Raw genomic sequence first — 22,050 nt, 5'->3', positions numbered from 1 at the left:
CTCGGGGGGAGGAGGCGCTGGACTGGACGCCCCCCGGGCACGTTCCCTGCCCTCGGGGGGAGCGGGCGCTGGACTGGACGTCCCCCGGGCACGGTCCCTGCCGTCGGGGGGAGGGAGCGCTGGACTGGACGCCCCCCGGGGACGCTCCCTACCGCCGGGGGGAGGGGGCGCTGAACTGGACGTACCCCGGGCACACTCCCTGCCCTCGGAAGGAGCGGGCGCTGGACTGGACGCCCCCGGGGTACACGCCCTACAGTCGGGGGGAGGGGGCCCTGGACTGGACATCCCCCGGGCACACTTCCTGCCCTCGTGGGGAGCAGGCGCTAGACTGGACGCCCTCCGGGCACGCTCCCTGCCGTCGGAGGGAGGGAGCGCTGGACTGGACGTCCCCCGGGCACGCTCCCTGCCCTCGGGGGGAGGGGGCGCTGGACTGGACGCCCCCCGGGTATGCTCCTTGCCCTCGGGGGGGGGGGGGGCGCGGTGGACTGGACGTCCCCGGGGCACGCTCCCTGCCGTCGGGGGGTGGGGGCGCTGGACGGGACGCCCCCCGGGCCCTCTCCCTGCCGTCGGGGGGAGGGAGCGCTGGACTGGACGCCCCCCGGGCACGCTCCCTGCCCTCGGGGGGAGCGGGAGCTGGACTGGACGGCCCTCGGGCACGCTCCCTGCCGTCGGAGGGAGGGAGCGCTGGACTGGACGCCCCCCGGTCCCTCTCCCTGCCCTCGGGGGGAGCGGGAGCTGGACTGGACGGCCCCCGGGGACGCTCCCCGCCGTCGGGGGGAGGGGGCGCTGGACTGGACGCCCCCCGGGCGCGCTCCCCGCGGTCGGGGCGGTGCGGGAGGGGGAGTCCGGCCCCGCCCCCTCCTGACGGTCCCGCCCCGCCGGTCCGGTGTCTCCCCAGGTGCGCGCCCGTCCCCGGCTGGGCCCCCGGTGGCCGGCCCTGCCCCCGGCCCCGCGGAGCCAGGCGTCCGGGATGGCCCTGCTGCAGCCCATCCCGCCCGACGAGCTGGAGCCCCTGAGCCGGCCGCCGCCGAAGGGGCCCCTGGCCGCCCCCCCCGCTGGCCGCCCACCCCCTGGCCGCCCCCCCGCTGGCCGGCCCCGCGCTGGGGGACCTGTTCTCCGACGACGGGGGAGCGGCGGCCGCGGCCGCGGGAGCCGCCTACGACTTCGCCCCCGCCCCCGCCCCCCCCGGGCCCGGCTACGGCCCCGCCGGCCTGGGCTACGGGCCCGGGCCCGAGCCCTTCGGGGGCTTCCACTCCCTGAACCCCGTGTCGCCCGGCCCGCTGGTCCTCCTGCACCCCGCGCCGCAGCTGTCGCCCTTCCTCCACCCCCACGGACAGCAGATGCCCTACTACCTGGACGGCGAGCAGGGCGCCTACGCCGTCCGGGACAGCGGGCCCCCGCCTTTCTACAGGTAACCGATCATCAGCTCTACTACCGATGTGACGGCATTCATTAAGCGCTCACTAGGTGCCAAGCGCTGTCCAAAGCGCTGGGGAGGTTACAGTCATCATGATGGCATTTATCAAGCGCTCACTAGGTGCCAAGCACTGTCCCAAGCGCTGGGGAGGTTACAGTCATCATGATGGCATTTATTAAGCGCTCACTATGTGTCAAGCACTGTCCAAAGCGCTGGGGAGGTTACAGTCATCACGATGGCATTTATTAAGCGCTCGCTATGTGCCAAACACTGTTCCAAGCGCTGGGGAGGTTACAGCAATAATGATGGTATTTGTTAAGCGCTTACGATGTGCAAAGCACTATTCCAATATCTGGGGAGGTTACAGTCATCATGATGGCGTTTATTAAGCGCTCACTAGGTGCCAAGCGCTGTCCAAAGCGCTGGGGAGGTTACAGTCATCATGATGGCATTTATCAAGCGCTCACTATGTGCCAAGCACTGTCCCAAGCGCTGGGGAGGTTACAGTCATCATGATGGCTTTTATTAAGCGCTCACTATGTGCCAAGCACTGTTTCAAGCGCTGGGGAGGTTACAGTCATCATGATGGCATTTATTAAGCGCCCACTATGTGCCAACCAGTGTTCCAAGAGCTGGGGAGGTTACAGTCATCATGATGGCATTTATTAAGCGCTCACTAGGTGCCAAGCACTGTCCAAAGCGCTGGGGAGGTTACAGTCATCATGATGGCATTTATTAAGCGCTCACTAGGTGCCAAGCACTGTCCAAAGCGCTGGTTAGGTTACAGTCATCATGATGGTGTTTGTTAAGCGCTTACGATGTGCAAAGCACTATTCCAATTGCTGGGGAGGTTACAGTCATCATGATGGCATTTATTAAGCGCTCACTAGGTGCCAACCAGTGTTCCAAGAGCTGGGGAGGTTACAGTCATCACGATGGGATTTATTAAGCGCTCACTAGGTGCCAAGCACTGTTCCAAACGCTGGGGAGGTTACAGCAATAATGATGGTATTTGTTAAGCGCTTACTATGTGCAAAGCAGTGTTCCAAACGCTGGGGAGGTTACAGTAATCATGATAGCATTTATTAAGCGCTTACTATCTGCAAAGCGGTGTTCCAAGCGCTGGGGAGATTACAGTCATCATGATGGCATTTATTAAGCGCTCACTATGTGCCAAGCGCTGTCCCAAGCGCTGGGGAGGTTACAGTCATCATGATGGCATTTATCAAGCGCTCACTATGTGCCAAGCGCTGTCCCAAGCGCTGGGGAGGTTACAGACATCGCGATGGCATTTATCAAGCGCTCATTATGTGCCAAGCAGTGTCCCAAGAGCTGGGGAGGTTACAGTCATCATGATGGCATTTATTAAGCGCTCACTAGGTGCCAAGCAGTGTCCCAAGAGCTGGGGAGGTTACAGTCATCATGATGGCATTTATTAAGCGCTCACTAGGTGCCAAACACTGTTCCAAGCGCTGGGGAGGTTACAGCAATAATGATGTTATTTGTTAAGCGCTTACTATCTGCAAAGCACTGTCCAAAGCGCTGGGGAGGTTACAGTCATCATGATGGCATTTATCAAGCGCTCACTATGTGCCAACCAGTGTCCCAAGCGCTGGGGAGTCATCATGATGGCATTTATTAAGCGCTCACTATGTGTCAAGCACTGTCCAAAGCGCTGGGGAGGTTATAGTCATCATGATGGCATTTATTAAGCGCTCACTATGTGCCAAGCACTGTTCCAAGAGCTGGGGAGGTTACAGTCATCATGATGGCATTTATTAAGTGCTCGCTATGTGCCAACCAGTGTTCCAAGAGCTGGGGAGGTTACAGTAATCATGATGGCATTTATTAAGCGCTTACTATGTGTCAAGCACTGTTCCAATTGCTGGGGAGGTTATAGTAATCATGATGGGATTTATTAAGCGCTTACTATGTGCCAAGCACTGTCCCAAGCGCTGGGGAGGTTACAGTCATCATGATGGCTTTTATTAAGCGCTCACTATGTGCAAAGCACTGTTCCAAACGCTGGGGAGGTTACAGCAATAATGATGGTATTTGTTAAGCGCTTACGATGTGCAAAGCACTATTCTAGTTGCTGGGGAGGTTACAGTCATCATGATGGCATTTATTAAGCGCTCACTATCTGTCAAGCACTGTTCCAATTGCTGGGGAGGTTATAGTAATCATGATGGGATTTATTAAGCGCTTACTATGTGCCAAGCACTGTTCCAAGAGCTGGGGAGGTTACAGTCATCATGATGGCATTTATTAAGCGCTCACTATGTGTCAAGCACTGTCCCAAGCGCTGGGGAGGTTACAGTCATCATGATGGCATTTATTAAGCGCTCACTATGTGCAAAGCCGTGTTCCAAGCGCTGTGGAGGTTACGGTAATAATGATGGTATTTGTTAAGCGCTCACTATGTGCAAAGCACTATTCCAATTGCTGGGGAGGTTACAGTCATCATGATGGCATTTATTAAGCGCTCACTATGTGCCAAGCACTGTCCCAAGCGCTGGGGAGGTTACAGTCATCATGATGGCATTTATTAAGCGCCTACTATGTGCCAAGCAGTGTTCGAAGAGCTGGGGAGGTTACAGTCATCATGATGGCATTTATTAAGCGCTCACTATGTGCAAAGCAGTTTTCCAAGCGCTGTGGAGGTTACGGTATTAATGATGGTATTTGTCAAGCGCTCACTATGTGCAAAGCAGTGTTCCAAGCGCTGGGGAGGTTACGGTAATAATGATGGTATTTGTTAAGCGCTTACGATGTGCAAAGCACTGTCCCAAGCGCTGGGGAGGTTACAGTAATCATGATGGCATTTGTTAAGCGCTTACTATGCGCAAAGCACTGTTCCAAACGCTGGGGAGGTTGCAGTAATCATGATGATATTTGTTAAGCGCTTTCTATGTGCCAAGCACTGTTCCAAGCGCTGGGGAAGTTACAGTAATCACGATGGTATTTGTTAAGCACTTACTATGTGCAAAGCAGTGTTCCAAGCGCAGAGGAGGTTACAGTCATCATGATGGCATTTATTAAGCGCTCACTATGTGCAAAGCACTGTTCCAAGAGCTGGGGAGGTTACAGTCATCACGATGGTATTTTGTTAAGCGCTTACTATGTGCAAAGCACTGTAGGTGATCAGGTTGTCCCACGGGAGGGGGCTCACAATCTTCTATATGTTGCCAACTTGTACTTCCCAAGCGCTTAGTACGGTGCTCTGCGCACAGTAAGCGCCCAATAAATACGATTGAATGAATGAATGAGTGAAATAATAATAATGATGATGGCATTTACTAAGCACTTACTGTGCCAAACACTGTTCTAAGCGCTGGGGAGATTACAAGGTGAGCAGGTTTTCCGACGGGGGGCTCACAGCCTTCATCCCCATTTTACAGATGAGGGAATTGAGGCCCGGAGAAGTGTGAGCTTCTAGACTGTGAGCCCGCTGTTGAGTAGGGACCGTCTCTATATGTTGCCGACTTGTACTTCCCAAGCGCTTAGTACAGTGCTCTGCACACAGTAATCGCTCAATAAATACGATTGAATGAATGAATCCCCATTTTACAGATGAGGGAACTGGGCGGGGGGGGCTCACAATCTTAATCCCCATTTTACAGATGAGGAAACTGAGGCACAGAGAAGTCAAAGTCACACAGCTGACAGTTGGCAGAGCTGGGATTTGAGCCCATGAACTCTGACTCTAAAGCCCGGGCTCTTTCCACGGAGCCACGCTGCTTCTCCAATAATAATAATAATGATGGCATTTATTAAGCTCTTGCTATGTGCAAAGCACTGTTCTAAGCGCTGGGGAGGTTTCAAGGTGATCAGGTTGTCCCACGGCGGAGCCAGAGGTCATGGGTTCGAATCCCAGCTCTGCCACATGTCTGCTGTGTGACCTTGGGCAAGTCACTCAACTTCTCGGAGCCTCAGTTCCCTCATCTGTAAAATGGGGATTAAGACTATGAGCCCCACGTGGGACAACCTGATCACCTGGTATCCCCCCCCAGCGCTTAGAACAGTGCTTTGCACATAGTAAGCGCTTAACAAATGTCATTATTATTATTATTATTATCATTATTATCCTCCCCAGCGCTTAGAACAGTGCTTTGCTCTCTTCCTCCCTTCAAGGCCCTACTGAGAGCTCACCTCCTCCAGGCGGCCTTCCCAGACTGAGCCCCCCCCTTCCTCCCCCCACCATCCCCCCCCGCCTTACCTCCTTCCCTTCCCCACAGCACCTGTATATATGTTTGTACGTATTTATTACCCTTTTTATTTATTTCACTTGTACATATTTATTCTACTTATTTTATTTTGTTAATATGTTTTGTTATCTGTCTCCCCCTTTTTGATGTAAGCCCGCTTTTGGGTAGGGACCGTCTCTGTATGTTGCCGACTTGGACTTCCCAAGCGCTTAGTACAGTGCTCTGCACACAGTAAGCGCTCAATAAATACGATTGAATGAATGAATGAATGCCCATAGTAAGCGCTTAACAAACCCCAAAATTATCCCAGCGCTTAGAACAGCGCCTTGCACATAGTAAGCGCTTAACAAATGCCATCATTATTATTACCCAGGAGTGTGGATGTGCGCCCGCGTGGGCATCAGGGGCATCTTTTAGACTGTGAGCCCACTGTTGGGTAGGGACTGTCTCTATATGTTGCCAACTTGTACTTCCCAAGCGCTTAGTACAGTGCTCTGCACACAGTAAGCACTCAATAAATACGACTGATTGATCAGGGGAGGGGCAGCGCTTACAGACTGGTTTGTCTGTTTTACAGTTTTGTCTGTTTGGTTTACAGGCATATTTATTACTCTATTTATCTTGTACATATCTATTCTCTTTATTTTATTTTGTTAGTATGTTTGGTTTAGTTCTCCGTCTCCCCCTTCTAGACTGTGAGCCCGCTGTTGGATAGGGACTGTCTCTATGTGTTGCCGACTTGTACATCCCAAGCGCTTAGTACAGTGCTCTGCACACAGTAAGCGCTCAATAAATACGATTGATTGATTGGTAAACGGGGCGTTTGGGAGAGCAGACGTGGGTGTGTTTGTGTGTCTGTGGGTGTGTTTGTGTATGTGCGTGTAACATACGTATGCATGTGTGCCCGTGGGCACCTGGGCAGCCGTGGAGAGTCCCCAGCCCCCCAGGGAGGACGCAGGGATGGTCTTGGACGCTCCCCGGGAGGGACAGCCAGCCGGGCAGAGAGTGGACCACATCATACATATATGTATATATATATATATATATATATATACACATATATATGTATATACATATATACATATGTATATATATATACATATATATGTATATATGTTTGTACATATTTATTACTCTGTTTATTTATTTATTTTACTTGTACATATCTATCCTATTTATTTTATTTTGTTAGTATGTTTGGTTTTGTTCTCTGTCTCCCCCTTTTAAACTGTGAGCCCACTGTTGGGTAGGGACTGTCTCTAGATGTTGCCAATTCGTACTTCCCAAGCGCTTAGTACAGTGCTCTGCACATAGTAAGCGCTCAGTAAATGCGATTGATGATGATGATGGTGATCATCAGACGGAGATCTAGAACTCTATTTATCTATTTTCATAATATTGACACCCGTCTACTTTTTTTGCTTTGTTGTCTCTCTCCCCCCCCCCCCCCTTCTACACCGAGAGCCCGTTGTTGGGTAGGAACTGTCCCTATCTGTTGCCGGATTGTACTTTCCAAGCGCTTAGTCCAGTGCTCCGCACACAGTCAGCGCCCAATAAACACGACGGAATGAATGAATAGATCTATAATTCTATTTTTCGACTTCATCATCATCGTCATCAATCGTATTTATTGAGCGCTTACTATGTGCAGAGCACTGTACTAAGCGCTTGGGAAGTACAAATTGGCAACATATAGAGACAGTCCCTACCCAACAGTGGGCTCACAGTCTAAAAGGGGGAGACAGAGAACAAAACCAAACGTACTAACAAAATAAAATAAATAGAATAGATATGTACAAGTAAAATAAATAAATAATAAAGACTTGCTTTGTGCTGTTGTCTGTCTCCCCCTTCTAGACTGGGAGCCCGTCCGTTGGGTGGGGATTGTCTCTATCTGTTGCCGGTTTGTACTTTCCAAGCGCTCAGTACAGTGCTCTTCTAGACTGTGAGCCCACTGTTGGGTAGGGACCGTCTCTATATGTTGCCAACTTGGACTTCCCAAGCGTTTAGTACAGTGCTTTGCACACAGTAAGCGCTCAATAAATACGATTGATTGATTGCTCTGCACACAGTCAGCGCTCAATAAAATAATGGAATGAGTGGGATTTCTGCCCCTCCTGCCCTCCACTCCCCGGGGCCTGTAAAACTTGATTCATTCATTCCATTGTATTTATTGAGTGCTGACTGTGTGCAGAGCACTGTACTAAGCGCTTGGGAAGTACAAGTCGGCAACATATAGAGACGGTTCCGACCCAACAAAGGGCTCACAGTCTAAAAGGGGGAGACAGACAACAACTTCAACGTGTCACTGTCGGTGAGACACTCAGAGAGTAGTAATAGACCCTTCTGGTTCACTCACAAAGCTACAAGCCGCAGTTACTTGGGGGGGATCATCATCATCATCATCAATCGTATTTATTGAGCGCTTACTATGTGCAGAGCAGTGTACTAAGCGCTTGGGAAGTACAAATTGGCAACATATAGAGACAGCCCCTACCCAACAGTGGGCTCACAGTCTAAAAGGGGGAGACAGAGAACAAAACCAAACATAAGCGCAAGCCTAAGGAGCTTTCAATGTATTCATGCAATCATTCAATCAATCATATTTATTGAGCGCTTACTGCGTGCAGAGCACTGTACTAAGTGCAAGTACAAGTCGGCAACATATAGAGACGGCCCCTACCCAACAACGGGTTTACAGATTAGAGATAATAATGATGGTATTTGCTAAGCGCTTACTATGTGCCGAGCACTGTTCTAAGCGCTGGGGTAATAATAATGTCGGTATTTGTTAAGCGCTTACTATGTGCCAGGCACTGTTCTGAGCGCTGGAGTAGGTCCCACGTGGAGTCTTCATCCCCATTTTACAGATGAGGTAACGGAGGCATAGAGAAGTTAAGTGACTTGCCCAAGGTCACACAGTTGACAAACGGCGGAGTCGGGATTAGAACCCACAACCTCTGACTCCCAAGCCCGTGCTCTTTCCACTAAGCCACGCGGCTTCTCGTTGTCCCTATCAGGTTGTCCCACGTGGGGCTCACAGTCTCCATCCCCATTTTACAGTTGGGGTCACTGAGGCCCAGAGAAGTTAACGTGACTTGCCTAAATTCCCACAGCTAAGTGGCGGAGTCGGGATTAGAACCCACAACTTCTGACTCCCAAACCTGGGCTCTTTCCACTAAGCCACGCTGCCCAGGGAATTTTACTTCTCCCACTTTTAATTCATTCAATTCAATCGTATTTATTGAGCGCTTATGTTGCCACTTTGTACTTCCCAAGCGCTTAGTACAGTGCTCTGCACATAGTAAGCGCTCAATAAATATGATTGATTGATTGATTGATTACTGTGTGCAGGGCACTATAGGCGGGTTAGACCTATATTTTATTATTTGGGGGCTTTCCCCGCACTTCTGCACTCCCCTTCGCGTCCTCCTTCCCCCTCCCCAATTTTTAACCTCTTCCCCCCGAAAACCCCGGCCGCAGTTAGGACAGTATGTCCACAGGCTTCCCCGTGATACTTGCTACAAGGCCATTTTAAGCCCTCGTTGGAGAGTCGGAGGAATAAGCGCTTAGTACAGTGCTCTGCACACAGTAAGCGCTCAACAAATACGACTGAATGAATGTGCACCGCACACAGTAAGCGCTCAATAAATACGACTGAATGAACGTGCTCTGCACACAGTAAGCGCTCAGAAAATACGACTGAATGACTGATGATGATGGTATTTGTTAAGCGCTTACTATGTGCCAAGCGCTGTGAGTGTGGCATGTGACAGGCATGAAAACGGAGGGAATTTATGGGGGCCGTGTGGCTTTAAAAGCATACCCCTTCGGCTGTCGCTCCTCTTATAATAATAATAGTATCTATTAAGCGCTTTCTGTGTGCCAAGCACTGTTCTAAACGCAGCGGTAGATACAAGGTAATCAGGTTGTCCCACGTGGGATGGGCCACATCTTGGGAACCTGCACCATTCTGGCTTCCCTCGGCCACACCTCGGGGGGGGGCTGGGAGAAGTAGAATTAATAATAATAGTATTTGTTAAGCGTTTACTATGTGCCAAGCACTGTTCTAAGCGCTGGGGTAGATACAGGGTAATCAGGTTGCCCCACGTGGGGCTCACAGTCTTAATCCCCCTTTTACAGAGGAGGTAACTGAGGCACAGAGAGGTAAATTACTTCCCAAGTGCTTAGTACAGGGCTCTGCACACAGTAAGTGCTCAATAAATTGAATTGAATACAGCAGACAAGTGGCGGAGCCGGGATAAGAACCCACGTTCTCTGACTCCCGAGCCCGGGCTCTTTCATTCAGTCGTATTTATTGAGTGCTTACTGTGGGCAGAGCACTGTCCTAAGCGCTCTTTCAACTAAGCCAGGCTGCTTCTCTCTTAAGGGAGCCTGGGGATAAATCTCTTTTCTTCTTCCTTCTCTGGGGTAGAGAAAGCTTCTCCTTCCTTCCTTTCTCCTTCTCCCAAGATTTCATGCCCCCTCTTCCTCCTCCGGACGGCCCTGGAGGAGGTGCCCAGGTGTTGCCAGGGTAGTGCTTAATGCTAAGTGGCATAAAATGCCACACCTGGGGAAATAACTCTGCCCCACCCCATCTTCCACTTGAATCCTGCACAAAGCGGTGTGTCCCAGAGGCCTGTGCTTTTCCAGGGGTGGGGAATGGGGGTTCCCTCTTCCCCACCCAAAGAGTCACCCCAAGAGGAGCTGGGCAGGGCAGTGCCCGGCTTTGGTGCCTAGTCCAGTCCTGGCTGGGCCTCTTGGGGTTCATGAGATTCCCAGCCCACTGTTGGGTAGGGACTGTCTCTATATGTTGCCAGCTTGTACTTCCCAAGCGCTTAGTACAGTGCTCTGCACACAGTAAGCGCTCAATAAATACGATTGATTGATTGATCCCCCAAACTGGGGGGGAAGGCACCCGAAGAGAGCCATGGAGAGGTCAGCGCCTGGAGCCCCATTCTGGGTATTTGTCTTTTTCTTCTCCTCCGGGATAAGTGGCGGGCTCTGGTCAGCCTTGGAGGCTGTTTTAATAGAGAAGGAGGGAAAGGAAGGAATAGAACGGATGGACCAAGTCATCTCCCCTTACCTTAAAATGGGAAAAGTAAAGAGGATCGAACTTCCAGAGGGGATGAAGGAATGTAGACAGTCGAGGCAAGACTCTGAAAGTTTCAGGCCTCAAATCACAGTTGCCCCAAAGCCTCCGAGGTACTCCAGGTAGAGAAACTTTAGGAAGCTTTAGCTATATATCTGCCCCGATTTTCCCACGGGGAGGGAAAATATGGTCTTGATCTAAGTGTAATTTACAGCGGGCGCCTTTCCTTGGAGTTCTTGCTCGGGGTGGGGGAGAAAACGTAGATGCGAATACGATCGGGGGCTTCTATGTCTGTTTTCTTCTGCTAACAGTTTCCCGTACTTCTCTTGCAAAATAAACCCACCTAATTTCAATGAACACTAATGAGAGTGCCCTTTGCAGATATTCATCTGCCGAGTGATAATTACCACGTGAACTTGGTCAAAACGAATTTTACTTTACATTTCTGAAGCTCTTATCTTTTCTGCGAGGAATCACACCATCTTCTTAGCCATATCTTCTCATGTAAAAACTGCTACGGCAGTTGGTGATCATTTAACATTTTTGATTAAGAACCAAACCTTATCATAGGATATTCAATTCTGAGGGACTTTAAAGAAAATCATAATTAAGGGCTGTAAGAAACTAGAGAATTAAGGTCTTACAGTATTTCCCTCTTTTTTTTTTCTTTTTTTTATTCTAAACAAATGTCCTTTATTAAGAGTTACCATTTTATTACCTACAGAGAGCACTATGTATATGAATTGATATGAACTAAAGGACATATGTGGTTTGAGCCACATTTTCTATTCTGAATTTTACTATTTGTGTTAATGTTTAATTTCTCCTAATGTCTCTGTCTCCTATCTCCTCACTTAAAGTCTTAGATTGTGAGCCCCAAGGGGGACAGGGACCAAGGCTGATTCCAATATATGTAGTCTCCCGCAGCGTGTAGTACAGTGTTCAGCACATAAGTGCTTAATAAATACCATTACTACTACTAATGTTTGTTTTTCTGTTCCAGGGAATGTAAGTGAATTGGTAAGATTATTTCCAACCATGTAACCTTTCAGAGACAGTGATGAAAAACTAACAATATAGTAAATGTGAATAAATGGCCACTGCAACAATATTCTGAGTTCCTGATCCACTTTACCCCTAACTTTGAGTGATTCTGGGCCACGTTACTCACTTCCTCTGCATCCGCCCCTCCCCAAATGCCCTGTAATTATTTGGGATATTGAGAAGATACAGGTAGGGTGAAAAGCACTTCATTTTAAGATGCTCTGAACAGTTCTTTGTCTCATACCACAAAACTAAAGAACTTATCCAAACTCAATGCTCACTGTTCCTTGAATAGCACACATGAACAAAAAGTGTGGCACAATAAAGGATACAAACTAAAATTATTTAAAAAATTTTTTAAAAAATATTAGGGGGTGAAGTTGGTAATGAGAAGCTTGATGGTGGTAAGCCTGTTTTTATTGAAGCCCATTAGTTTTTAATGTTAAGGATGTGACTGGGAAACAAACTCACTAGTTTTTTTTTTCTAAAATGAAACTAAGAATAGGTTGGAGTTTAGCAAGTTAGATTATGAAATTAAGGATATAGCTAGTCGCATTCATCTTCTATGAAATGCAGCATACTTAACCATAAATGGACACACAAATTTTTTTTTATCAAATCTGGTTAATTTTTTTTCTCCACATCTGAGTAAACCTTTTGAAACTCAATTTAGGATTTTTTTTCCCCAATTTGATGCTTGTGGAAAATGTTTGTTTTTGTTTAGCTTCAGACTCGGAAAAGTCAAATGTTTCCCCTTTTTCTTTCATCTTGACTGTGTATTTTTGCACTTACTGTAGTTTATTGGGAAAAAATAAAATGAGGGCAAATGCAATAAAGTTCCCTCTTATTTCCCTATTTACTGCATTTTTTTTTGCTCCCACTCCAGTGCCCTCATTCCCCAACCATATATGTTTTTCTGTAAATTTAGGCATATATCAGCTATTCCCTTCCTTGCATTTGGAATGAGTTACCCATCATTCCTCTTATCACCCTTTAACCTTTTCACATAATTTAAGGTATTGCTGGTTATCTCAGACTTCTGGCTGGTTTCAGAGCAAATTAAGTGCAACAATCTTACTTGAGGAAGATATTCTTGGGAATGAAACTAACCACATGTATGCTTTCATTTTCACTTATGTGGCTGGCACCTGAGGGATAAACTGGGTTTTTCTTGAAAATAAATGGTCTTGACCACCGCCCCCCCCAGTTGGTTAGTTTATATCCTGTCTTTAAATTACATTATATTCTGCCTCTGTGAATGTTTTGTCCATAAATATAGCTGATAGAAATTTCATAACTTAGGAAAATTCAAAATCCTGGACCTTCAGGGTTTGGTTTTTTTATTTTGTTTTGAAGAGTACAAGAGCTGAGTAGGAAAAAATGATAATGGTGTTGAAAGGATGACGCCGTTGATGCCAAGAGAAACAGTAAAGTAACAGAGCAAGGGGAGTCAGTCTGATGGTTTACTAATGTGTATTCTGGTGCCTGAGCAGTTACCTGAAGAGAGATCCAGCTCTGAGTATGCTGGGTACTCACGTGTATCCAACAAAGGCGGTAGTTGAAGAGTTACTAGGGAAATGGAAGGATATTTGGCATGGGAAAATATCTAACAAGGCCCCTAAAGCATCTTGTGGCTCTGTGAGCCCCTCATATCCGTGGAAGTGCATCTCCGTGCCTCTTAGTTTAATAATGTTTTAGAAGAGAGAGAAACTATATAGTAGGAGCCAGCTCACCACCACCTACCTTGGCTCAAGGATGAATTGTACCTTATAAAGATGTTCATTTTTTGGTCGGAGAGAGCATCAAAGCCAGAGGTTGTGAGCTCCCACCGTGGAGCCAGAGCTAACACTCTGGGCGGACTGGAACAACTCACTTAGCCATTCCTCCTAAATCAAAAGTGATCTTCTCAAGTTAAGATTATTATAACTATATTGTGGAATTTATTAGGTCGTGCCTGAAAGTTTGAAGAGCTTCACAATGGAAGCTATCTGGAAATACGACATCCAGTTGTTTGGAAGCCAGCAGAAAACCAGAGGTTAAGCTGTGGGGGCTGGTGCGTAGGCGGCCATCGGGCTCAGCAAACAGTTTCGTTTTCCCCTCCAAACTCTACTCATGCATTACTATGTAGTAGTGGTATTTCAGTCCGTTTTAGTGTGTGGCTGTATCCCTGCCTGCCTTGCCATTTTCTTACTGCTGTGCTACCCACTCCATCCCTTGGTCCCCATGACCTCAGGGCAGCATGTGGGTTGGAGGTGGCGGTAACCCACTGGAAGGCACTTACGTGGTATCTTGACATTTAAACCCTCACTTGGGGGAAACAAATCACCACTGTCATTTCAAGACATGACTTTGGTAACCAGAGAGTTCAAGCCAGGGAGGGTACATTATTGGGAATTGAGAGTGGAACTCCGCCCATAGTCGTATTTGGGGACATTTTCAAAGTTTAATTTTTCTCCTTTAAAACTTGCTCACTCAAGTGAGGCAGATGGAAAGATGTATATAGACAATGCTGCTTTTGTATCTTCAACTCCTGTCTTTCTCTCTTTATATTATGGTCTTAAGGAGTTTCATATCATTCATTCATTCAGTCATATTTATTGAGTGCTTACTGTGCTGAGCACTGTACTAAGCGCTTCGAAGAGTACAGTGTAACAATAAGCAGATACATTCCCTGCCCACAATGATCTTACAGTCCGGAGGATGAGCTTATAGTTTAGAGGATCACCAATGATGTTACCGTCATTGTCTTTCATGCTCATTGCTATTATAAGAAACATGTATGAAGCACGTTTAGTACAGTGCTCTGCACACAGTGAGTGCTCAATAAATACAATTGATTGATTTAGAGGTAGTATAATCTGCATGAAGCTTATATGAACAGAGTTTAAGAAGTTTTCATGTTGGCTGTTTAAAACGTTGTGATGAATTTCTCCCTATCAGCTTAATTTTACGTCTTTTAATATCTAAAGTTTCCTGAATCTTGGATAATAATAATAATAGTGATGGCATTTGTTAAGCACTTACTATGTGCAAAGCACTTAAGGGTTGCAACACTTTCTGTGAGGGAGCAAATCCATTTATCTTTCATCATACTTTATGTGAATGATGCCTCAGATCTGCATAAGTGCTTAATATAGTGATCTGTACACAGGAAGTACTCAATAAATGACACTGGTTGCTTAAGAAAAAAATGCTGGATTGGGTCTATTTAGTAACTATGGTATATATTGAGCACTTTGTAGCAAAAATTTTGCAAAGTGCTACTGTAGTTTCTAGATATTAGACACAGCCCTTTTCCCTCACAGCACCCATAGCCTAAGAACTAGGAGAACAGGCATAATAATGATATTTAAGCATGTATTATGTGCCAGACACTGTACTAAGTGCTGGGGTGGGTAGGCATAAATCAATTTGGACATAGCCCCTGTCCCATGTGGGGCTCAAAGTCTCATTTTACAGATGAGGTAACTGAGGCCCAGAGAAGTGAAGTGACTTACCACATAGCAGAAAAGTGGTGGATCCAGGTTGTGAGGAAACTGAGTCCCAGAGAGGTGAAGTGACTTGCCCAAAGTCAGCAAGACCAGTAGCTGAATTATAGTCTGGAGCCCTGTTCTCTGGCTTGCAAGTCTCATGCTTAATCAATTAATGGTATTTATTGAACATTGACTGAAAAACCCTCACGGGTAAGTCAGTAAAGGTAAAACACATGTTCCCATGATGCTTACAAACTTAAAGAGGAGGCAGACTTATAAAATGATTTGCAATTAGTTGGAGTAAGAGGAAGAAAAATATGAGTGAAAAGATGCTAGTTTTGATATCAGAATAAATATTAAATGTATACTATATAAGCACATTTATATATGGGTAATCTTCCCCAACAGTGACACCAGAGGATGTGTGGAAGAATGGTAAAGTTGCTCTTTTCATTTTTGATCTTATGCTTAGTAGTGTTCCTTCTGATGGACAATTGGCCCATTATTAATGTAAACTTTTTTTAAGTCCTCTAACTTCTCTAAATTTCCCCTCTAACATAATAACCTTGCGCACCAGAAACCATTATGGAAGTCTCATCGTGATTCTACTGATGTTTCTGGCCTGCGTTCTGGGGGCAATTAATGTCATATACTTAATATCTGTTGAATATTGACCTGGTTTGGACACTACATACTCTTTCTTATCCTTTGTATTTTTTCCTTTTGTTCTATCTCATTTTTTATTACTATACGTGACATACTGGGTACTTAATGCAATATATTCTATTACAGGCAAGTTTATGATGATAATAATTTTTGTATTTAAGTGCCTAGTATGCTTAGCACTGTACTAAGTACTGGAGTAGGGACACTGAGCTGACTGGACACGGCTCTCACGATGGGGATTACAGTCTGTGGGACTGTTCATCCATTTTACAGATGAAGAAATTGAGACAGAGAAAAGTTATGTGACTCACCAGAGATTTCAGAGCAGGAAAGTGGTGGAGCTGGGATAGAAACCAGGTTTCCAGGCTCCCAGGCATGTGCTCTTTAAACTAGCCCATGCAGCTGTGAATGCTGATGATAGAGGAAGCTTGGGAAAGTGGTGCCACCCTATGAAGCCCCTGAACCCCTTTAGAGGGAGAGTTCTGGGCCTTGTAGAGGCAGCCCTAGCTCTTTTTCTTGGTTCTGTTTCCTTGTTTTCACCTCTTTCTTTCCTGTTTTGGTTTTTTTCCCTCCAGATTTTTTCTTTCTTTCTTTTTTTTTTTGTATATTGGTCCCTGGCTCTCCTCCTGCATCTTCTCCCTCACTGCTTTACTCCATATGCTTATTTTCAGGGCACTGTATGATGAAGACTGGGAAAGCATGAGAAGATGAACATATTGTAATAATTTGGCCCAATATCTACAGTTGCATGAGCTAGGATGAAAATTATAAGAACTACTAGTTCTCGTATATCAGGATAAGTCAGGAAAAAATGATCTTTTGGAACTGTATTACACAACTGATCCTAAGGATTGTGCAAATTTTGCATCTGGCTTATAAACTATATCATATTAGATATAACTTTCTCTATTTTACTATTCAGCTCTTATTTCTCACAAGACAGAACTGGGTGGGTTTATACTTGGGGGATTGATATGAAGTTTGACAGATTATACCTGAATTGTTAATAGGCTTATTTTTGAACAAATGTGTCAAATCTTAATCTGTAAAATGTATGTTTGCATAAGCTTTCAAAGGCAAAATGTACATTTATATTTGTATAAATTATAGAATGCTCAAGTGCTCATCATTTCACTCCTAACCTGTCCTCTGAAATTGTTATGACTGCATATTTTGAAATCTATTTCCGATTATAGTGCATTTAAGAATAGCACTCCAATATTTGTTTTTATAATTAGTTCTGTGCATTCCCTGCTTTCTGTTTAATATACTTTTGGGTTGCAGCCTTACAGCATAATTCAGAAATTTATTGGCAAGCACTGCTTGGCAGAGCTCTCTCTGTAGGTGTAGAGAAGGCTACAAACACAATCCCCCTCTAGATCATAAGCTTGCTGTGGGCATGGAATGTGTCTGTTATTGTATTCTCCCAAGCCCTTAGTACAGTGCTTTGCGCACAGTAAGCACTCAAATATGATTGAATTTAGAAGATTTCCAGACGCAAGGAGATTCAGTAAGAATGGTGGAAGACAGTTCTGGCAAGCAGGATTTTGATTGAGGTGGGTGGAGAAAGAAATATAGGCTGGTGACCTTTTCTGAGAGGAAGACTGAACCTCGTATGAGGTTCAGGGTGGCCGGGGACCATCTTGGTGATTAGGACAAAGTATGCAGATGTCACTTGGGTTGATTATTCTCTTCATTGAATCAAAGGAAAAGAGAGGAGAACAACTGTAACATGAATTTTGGCTGGACTATTTAGTTGTAGGTAAATATGCCTCTTTTCCATATTATCTGAACTTTGGTCTTTGGCTGAATTATCCAGATTATTACAACTTCCTACACCCCTTTGCCTATTTAGACATGGCTTTAGTGAATTAGATTTAGATTCTTGTCTGATCTCATTACCTCAGTGAAGGAAGAGGAAAGGCATGGGAGTGAGAGAGAAATTAAATGTAGGAAATAAGGTTAAGAAGATTCAGAGAAATTTGGCAGATGAATAAATTATTCTAGCTCTTCCCGCCCCCCCCCCCCCCCCCCCCCCGCCACAATCCCATGGCTGGAATGTTATCCCCAATTCCTAAAGGCTTCCTAGTGGCATGAACTCTCTTTCTTTCATATTAATTAATGGTATTTGAGTGCTTACTGGGTTCAGAGCACTGATCTAAGCACTTGGTAGAGTATAACAGAGATATATAGTAGAGTATACCATATTGTATCATATTTGTAGAGTATAACAGACATGATATAACAGATAAAACAGCGATATGATATAACAGAGATTCTGGAGCCACCAGAGTCTTTCTGATTTCTTGTTTCTTCCTTCTAACTTTAGGGCTATTTAACAACTGGGATTTCTCTTCTTTCCTTCCTTTCAGTAATAATAGTTGTGGTATTTAAGTGCTTATTATGTGCCAGGCACTGTACTAAGTGCCAAGGAAGGATACAAGCAAATCGGGTTAGACACAACCCGTGCTCCATGTGGGGCTCATAGTCTTAATCCCCATTTGCAGAAGAGGTAACTGAGGTCCAGAGAAATGAAGTGACTCACCCAAGGTCATACAACAGACAAGTGGCAGAGCTGGGATTAGAACCCAGGCTTTCAGACTCCCAAGCCTGGGGTCTATTCACTAGCCCACTTTGTTTCCTTCTCTTGCTTAACCCTCAGATGACAAAACTGCTAGTAGGCTGTATTATTCAACTGAATGATCAGTGAAGGATTATAACTATGGGCAAGACTTATATTTAGCTCTGTTTTGTATAACACCTAAACCATCACTAATGCTCACTGGGCACTATTCCCTGCAGAGCCTGTCAGTCCCTGAATGATGCATTTGTTCTTTCTTGAAACCTGGTTTACCACAACTAGTGTACTGTATTCATATTCCTTCAAACAGCTGAGGGAAAGGAGAGGCAGTTGTCTCATGTAGGAAGGACTTCTTTGGTTCAAGAGATGGAGCAGCTGCCTGGTCAGCTGAGGAGCTTCCCTGGGCCATACAGTGGCTCACTGCCCTCGAGACAGTTTTCCTGAGTCCTTCCTGACAACAGTTCCCCCTAACTTCTGTTGTTGCTGTTGGGCCACTAAAAGGGGAATACATTCCTCTTGAGAGGGCAAGAAAGAGTGAAGTTTGATGTGAGGAAACAGTGACCCTCACTGATCTCCCTCTGCCTTGTGCCCTCCAGTACTTCAATACAGCCCTTTAATTTTAGATTCTGAGCATTTTTTAGATTGTGAGGCACCCCACCCCGTGAAACTGGGACTGTGTCTAATTCCCACATGGATATTCTTTCCCAGTGCTTAGTACAGTGCTGGGCACACAATAAGTAATCAATCAATCATATTTATTGAGTGCTTACTGTGTGCAGAGCACTGTACTAAGCACTTGGGAAGTACAAGTTGGCAACACATAGAGACAGTACCTACCCAACAGCGGGCTCACAGTCTAGAAGGGGGAGACAGAGAATAAAACCTAACATACTAACAAAATAAAATAAATAGAACAGATATGTACAAGTAAGATAAATAAATAGAGTAATAAATATGTACAAACATATACATATATACAGGTGCTGTGGGGAAGGGAAGGAGGTAAGATGGGGGGATGGAGAGGGGGACGAGGGGGAGAGGAAGGAAGGGGCTCAGTCTGGGAAGGCCTCCTGGAGGCCTTAGTTAGTAAATAACTAACTACTTAATCTGAATCTTTGGGAGTATATGCTTCTGTTTAAATGGCAGACTCAGTAATCGTGTTGGTCGTCTATCTGGCCTGCCCTGGCAATTAGCCCTGTCATGCTATGTACTGGACCATCTGCATAAGCTATCATAGAGTTTCTGCTTATCGTAGAGCCATGGAAAGGGACTTTTCTAGGCCAAGAAGAATTTGTTGTTCAAGTGAGAAGAGGCAATGGCAGATTTTTTCCATTAAGTCAAGATAACGTGTCTATTGTAAATGCTTCCTTTAGATTTTAAGCTTCTGGTGGGCAGGGAGCATGTCTACCAACTCTGCTGTTCTCTCCCAAGGGCTTAGTATGGTGTTCTTCACACAGTAAGTGCTCAAAAAATGCCATTTAAATGAGACTGTCTGGTTTCCAGCTGGTGTGTCCCCTATTTGGTACTGGGTGTGGGGAGGTGGGCTTCCAAGGAATTGGTAAAGCAGTGCTGTCAGTGGCTATTCAAGGCTCATTGGTCTAAGGTGGCAAATTCTGAAACTGTGTCTACCTCCAAGAACCCCAACCACACTACCACCCCAACCTGTTCTATTCATATTTATTGAGTGCTTACTGTGTGCAAAGCACTGTACTAAGCATTTGGGAGAGTACAATAAAACAGTAGACACATTCCCTGCCCCCAGTGATCTTATAGTCTAGAGACTAACCTAAGCTTCCATGACTGGAGCCAGTAGTTTCAGAACTGCTGAAACTGTCCCAATCCCTGAGGGTCTCTTCCTGGCATTAAATCTTGTCTTTTATATCATTTTTCTTTTGCAAAGACTTACCTTACTAATGCCCTCTGGAGATGCAATCAGTACTTCCAAGATCCCTGTACTATTGACCTGTGTTTTCATTAACGGCTTGTTTAATTGTAATTATATCACTTAGGGCAGGACTTGATCTAGTCTGGCACCTCTTGTTTTATGGACATGAAACCCAATTAAAGTTTAGTAGTTCTAAGGGAACACCTGCCTTAAGGGACTGATTACATAACTCAATGAATGTTGAGCACATTCTAATTACTATTAAACTTGTTTAAATGGTGCCAGAAAATGAAATGTAAGTTTAATAAGAACAGTAATTGATGGAGCCATATGTTGTACGTTCAGTTAGTTCCTACGAATGCCCTTTGGTGTACTAACTGATATGTTTGGATGTTTATATCTCTTCCTGTAGTTTTCTTTCAGAACAAAAATATTTATGGACTGTGCACAGAGCACTGTACTAGATACTTGGGAACTCTTCATTTGTGAATGCATATAAAATGTAATAGGTATAATTCCTGTCCTCAAAGATCTTATCCATTTTGTCATAAATTTACAAATATGCCAAAATTGAGACTGAGAGAAGATATAATGATAGAAATAAGCGAATATGTAGATTAAAAACATGAATGGTGAAGTGGCTGATGGGCAGCCAGTTGCCGTGACTGAGGAGGTGAGGGTAATGATTAGGGAATGCTTCCTGGAGGAAGTGACTTTTTAGAAAATCTTTGAAGGCGGGGAGGTATATTGTTTAGTAACGATTGGTGGGAGACTTATGGGTGAGGGGTAAGTAGGTGGTTTGGATGGAGGGATGAGCATAAGCTGGGGTATAACACAGGAGAAAAATAAGTAGAAAGCCTTTAAGCTGGTAGTCTAGAGGTGTTTTTTTGTTTTGTGCAGAAAGTGATGGGGAGCCTGTGAAGAAGTAATGTACTCTGGTGCTTTGGAAAGATGATAGGCATAGCTGCGTGTGAGATACAAAAAAGTAGAGGAGAGCCCTCTGGAAACAGGGAAGCCTGTAAAAAGGTTTCTACAAGAATCCACTTAGAAATGAAAAAAGCCCCTGTAATAGGTTGGTAGTTGTAAGGTGAAAAGGACAAATTGGTCTGTGAAAGATTAGAGGAAGAACTGGCAGGATTTAAAGAGAAACTTGCAAAGGGAATTAGAGAGAAGAATAAAAAAGACACCAAGATTGTTAGCCTGTGAAAGGATGATGGCGTTGGCAATTACGATGCAAAAAAATTAGGATGAAAGGGTAGAGCAGGGAAGATGAGTAGTTCAGATTTGGGCATTGAGGGACTTAAGGATCATCAGGGATCTGTACCAGGTGTTTACAGGTTGTGGTGCAGTGAGGATGATTTGCCACCTGGTCAGGGTTAGAAAAAAAAATCTTTGACTTGTCCCAGGCCTCTGCCCCACTGGAGCCATACTGGTTTGTGGCTTCAGCAGTTGGTGGCTGATGGCTCCCCAGTATACTGTAGTTTGTATCCACATTGTGGCCTCAGGTAGAGACCTCAGTAGCCTTGGCAGGGCCAAAACTGTTTTTTGTGTTTTGGTTTTTTTTTCCCCTTCGGGGGGGTGGGGGAAGAGGCAAATAAAACATGTATTTTTGTCTCCGACAGGACCCATTCTGGACCATTTTGCCTTATTTCTACTCCTCCACCTACTACACTTCATGGTTAAC

General features: G+C 45.6%; 1 protein-coding gene across 1 annotated transcript in view; it reads left to right on the top strand.

The window, feature by feature from the left end:
- The first annotated feature begins 1,204 nt into the window (after nt 1–1,204).
- The window catches only part of ESR1 (estrogen receptor 1), a 268,680-nt gene continuing 247,834 nt past the window's right edge, over nt 1,205–22,050 (top strand). Inside the window, exon 1 of the mRNA XM_038767701.1 lies at nt 1,205–1,411. Coding sequence (XP_038623629.1) covers nt 1,341–1,411 — 71 coding nt within the window. The 5' untranslated portion in view covers nt 1,205–1,340. The remainder of the gene's footprint in view (nt 1,412–22,050) is intronic.

The sequence above is a fragment of the Tachyglossus aculeatus genome, chromosome 2 (assembly GCF_015852505.1).
Source record: "Tachyglossus aculeatus isolate mTacAcu1 chromosome 2, mTacAcu1.pri, whole genome shotgun sequence".
NCBI lineage: Eukaryota > Metazoa > Chordata > Mammalia > Monotremata > Tachyglossidae > Tachyglossus > Tachyglossus aculeatus.
This window is presented reverse-complemented; position numbering and strand designations above follow the sequence as displayed.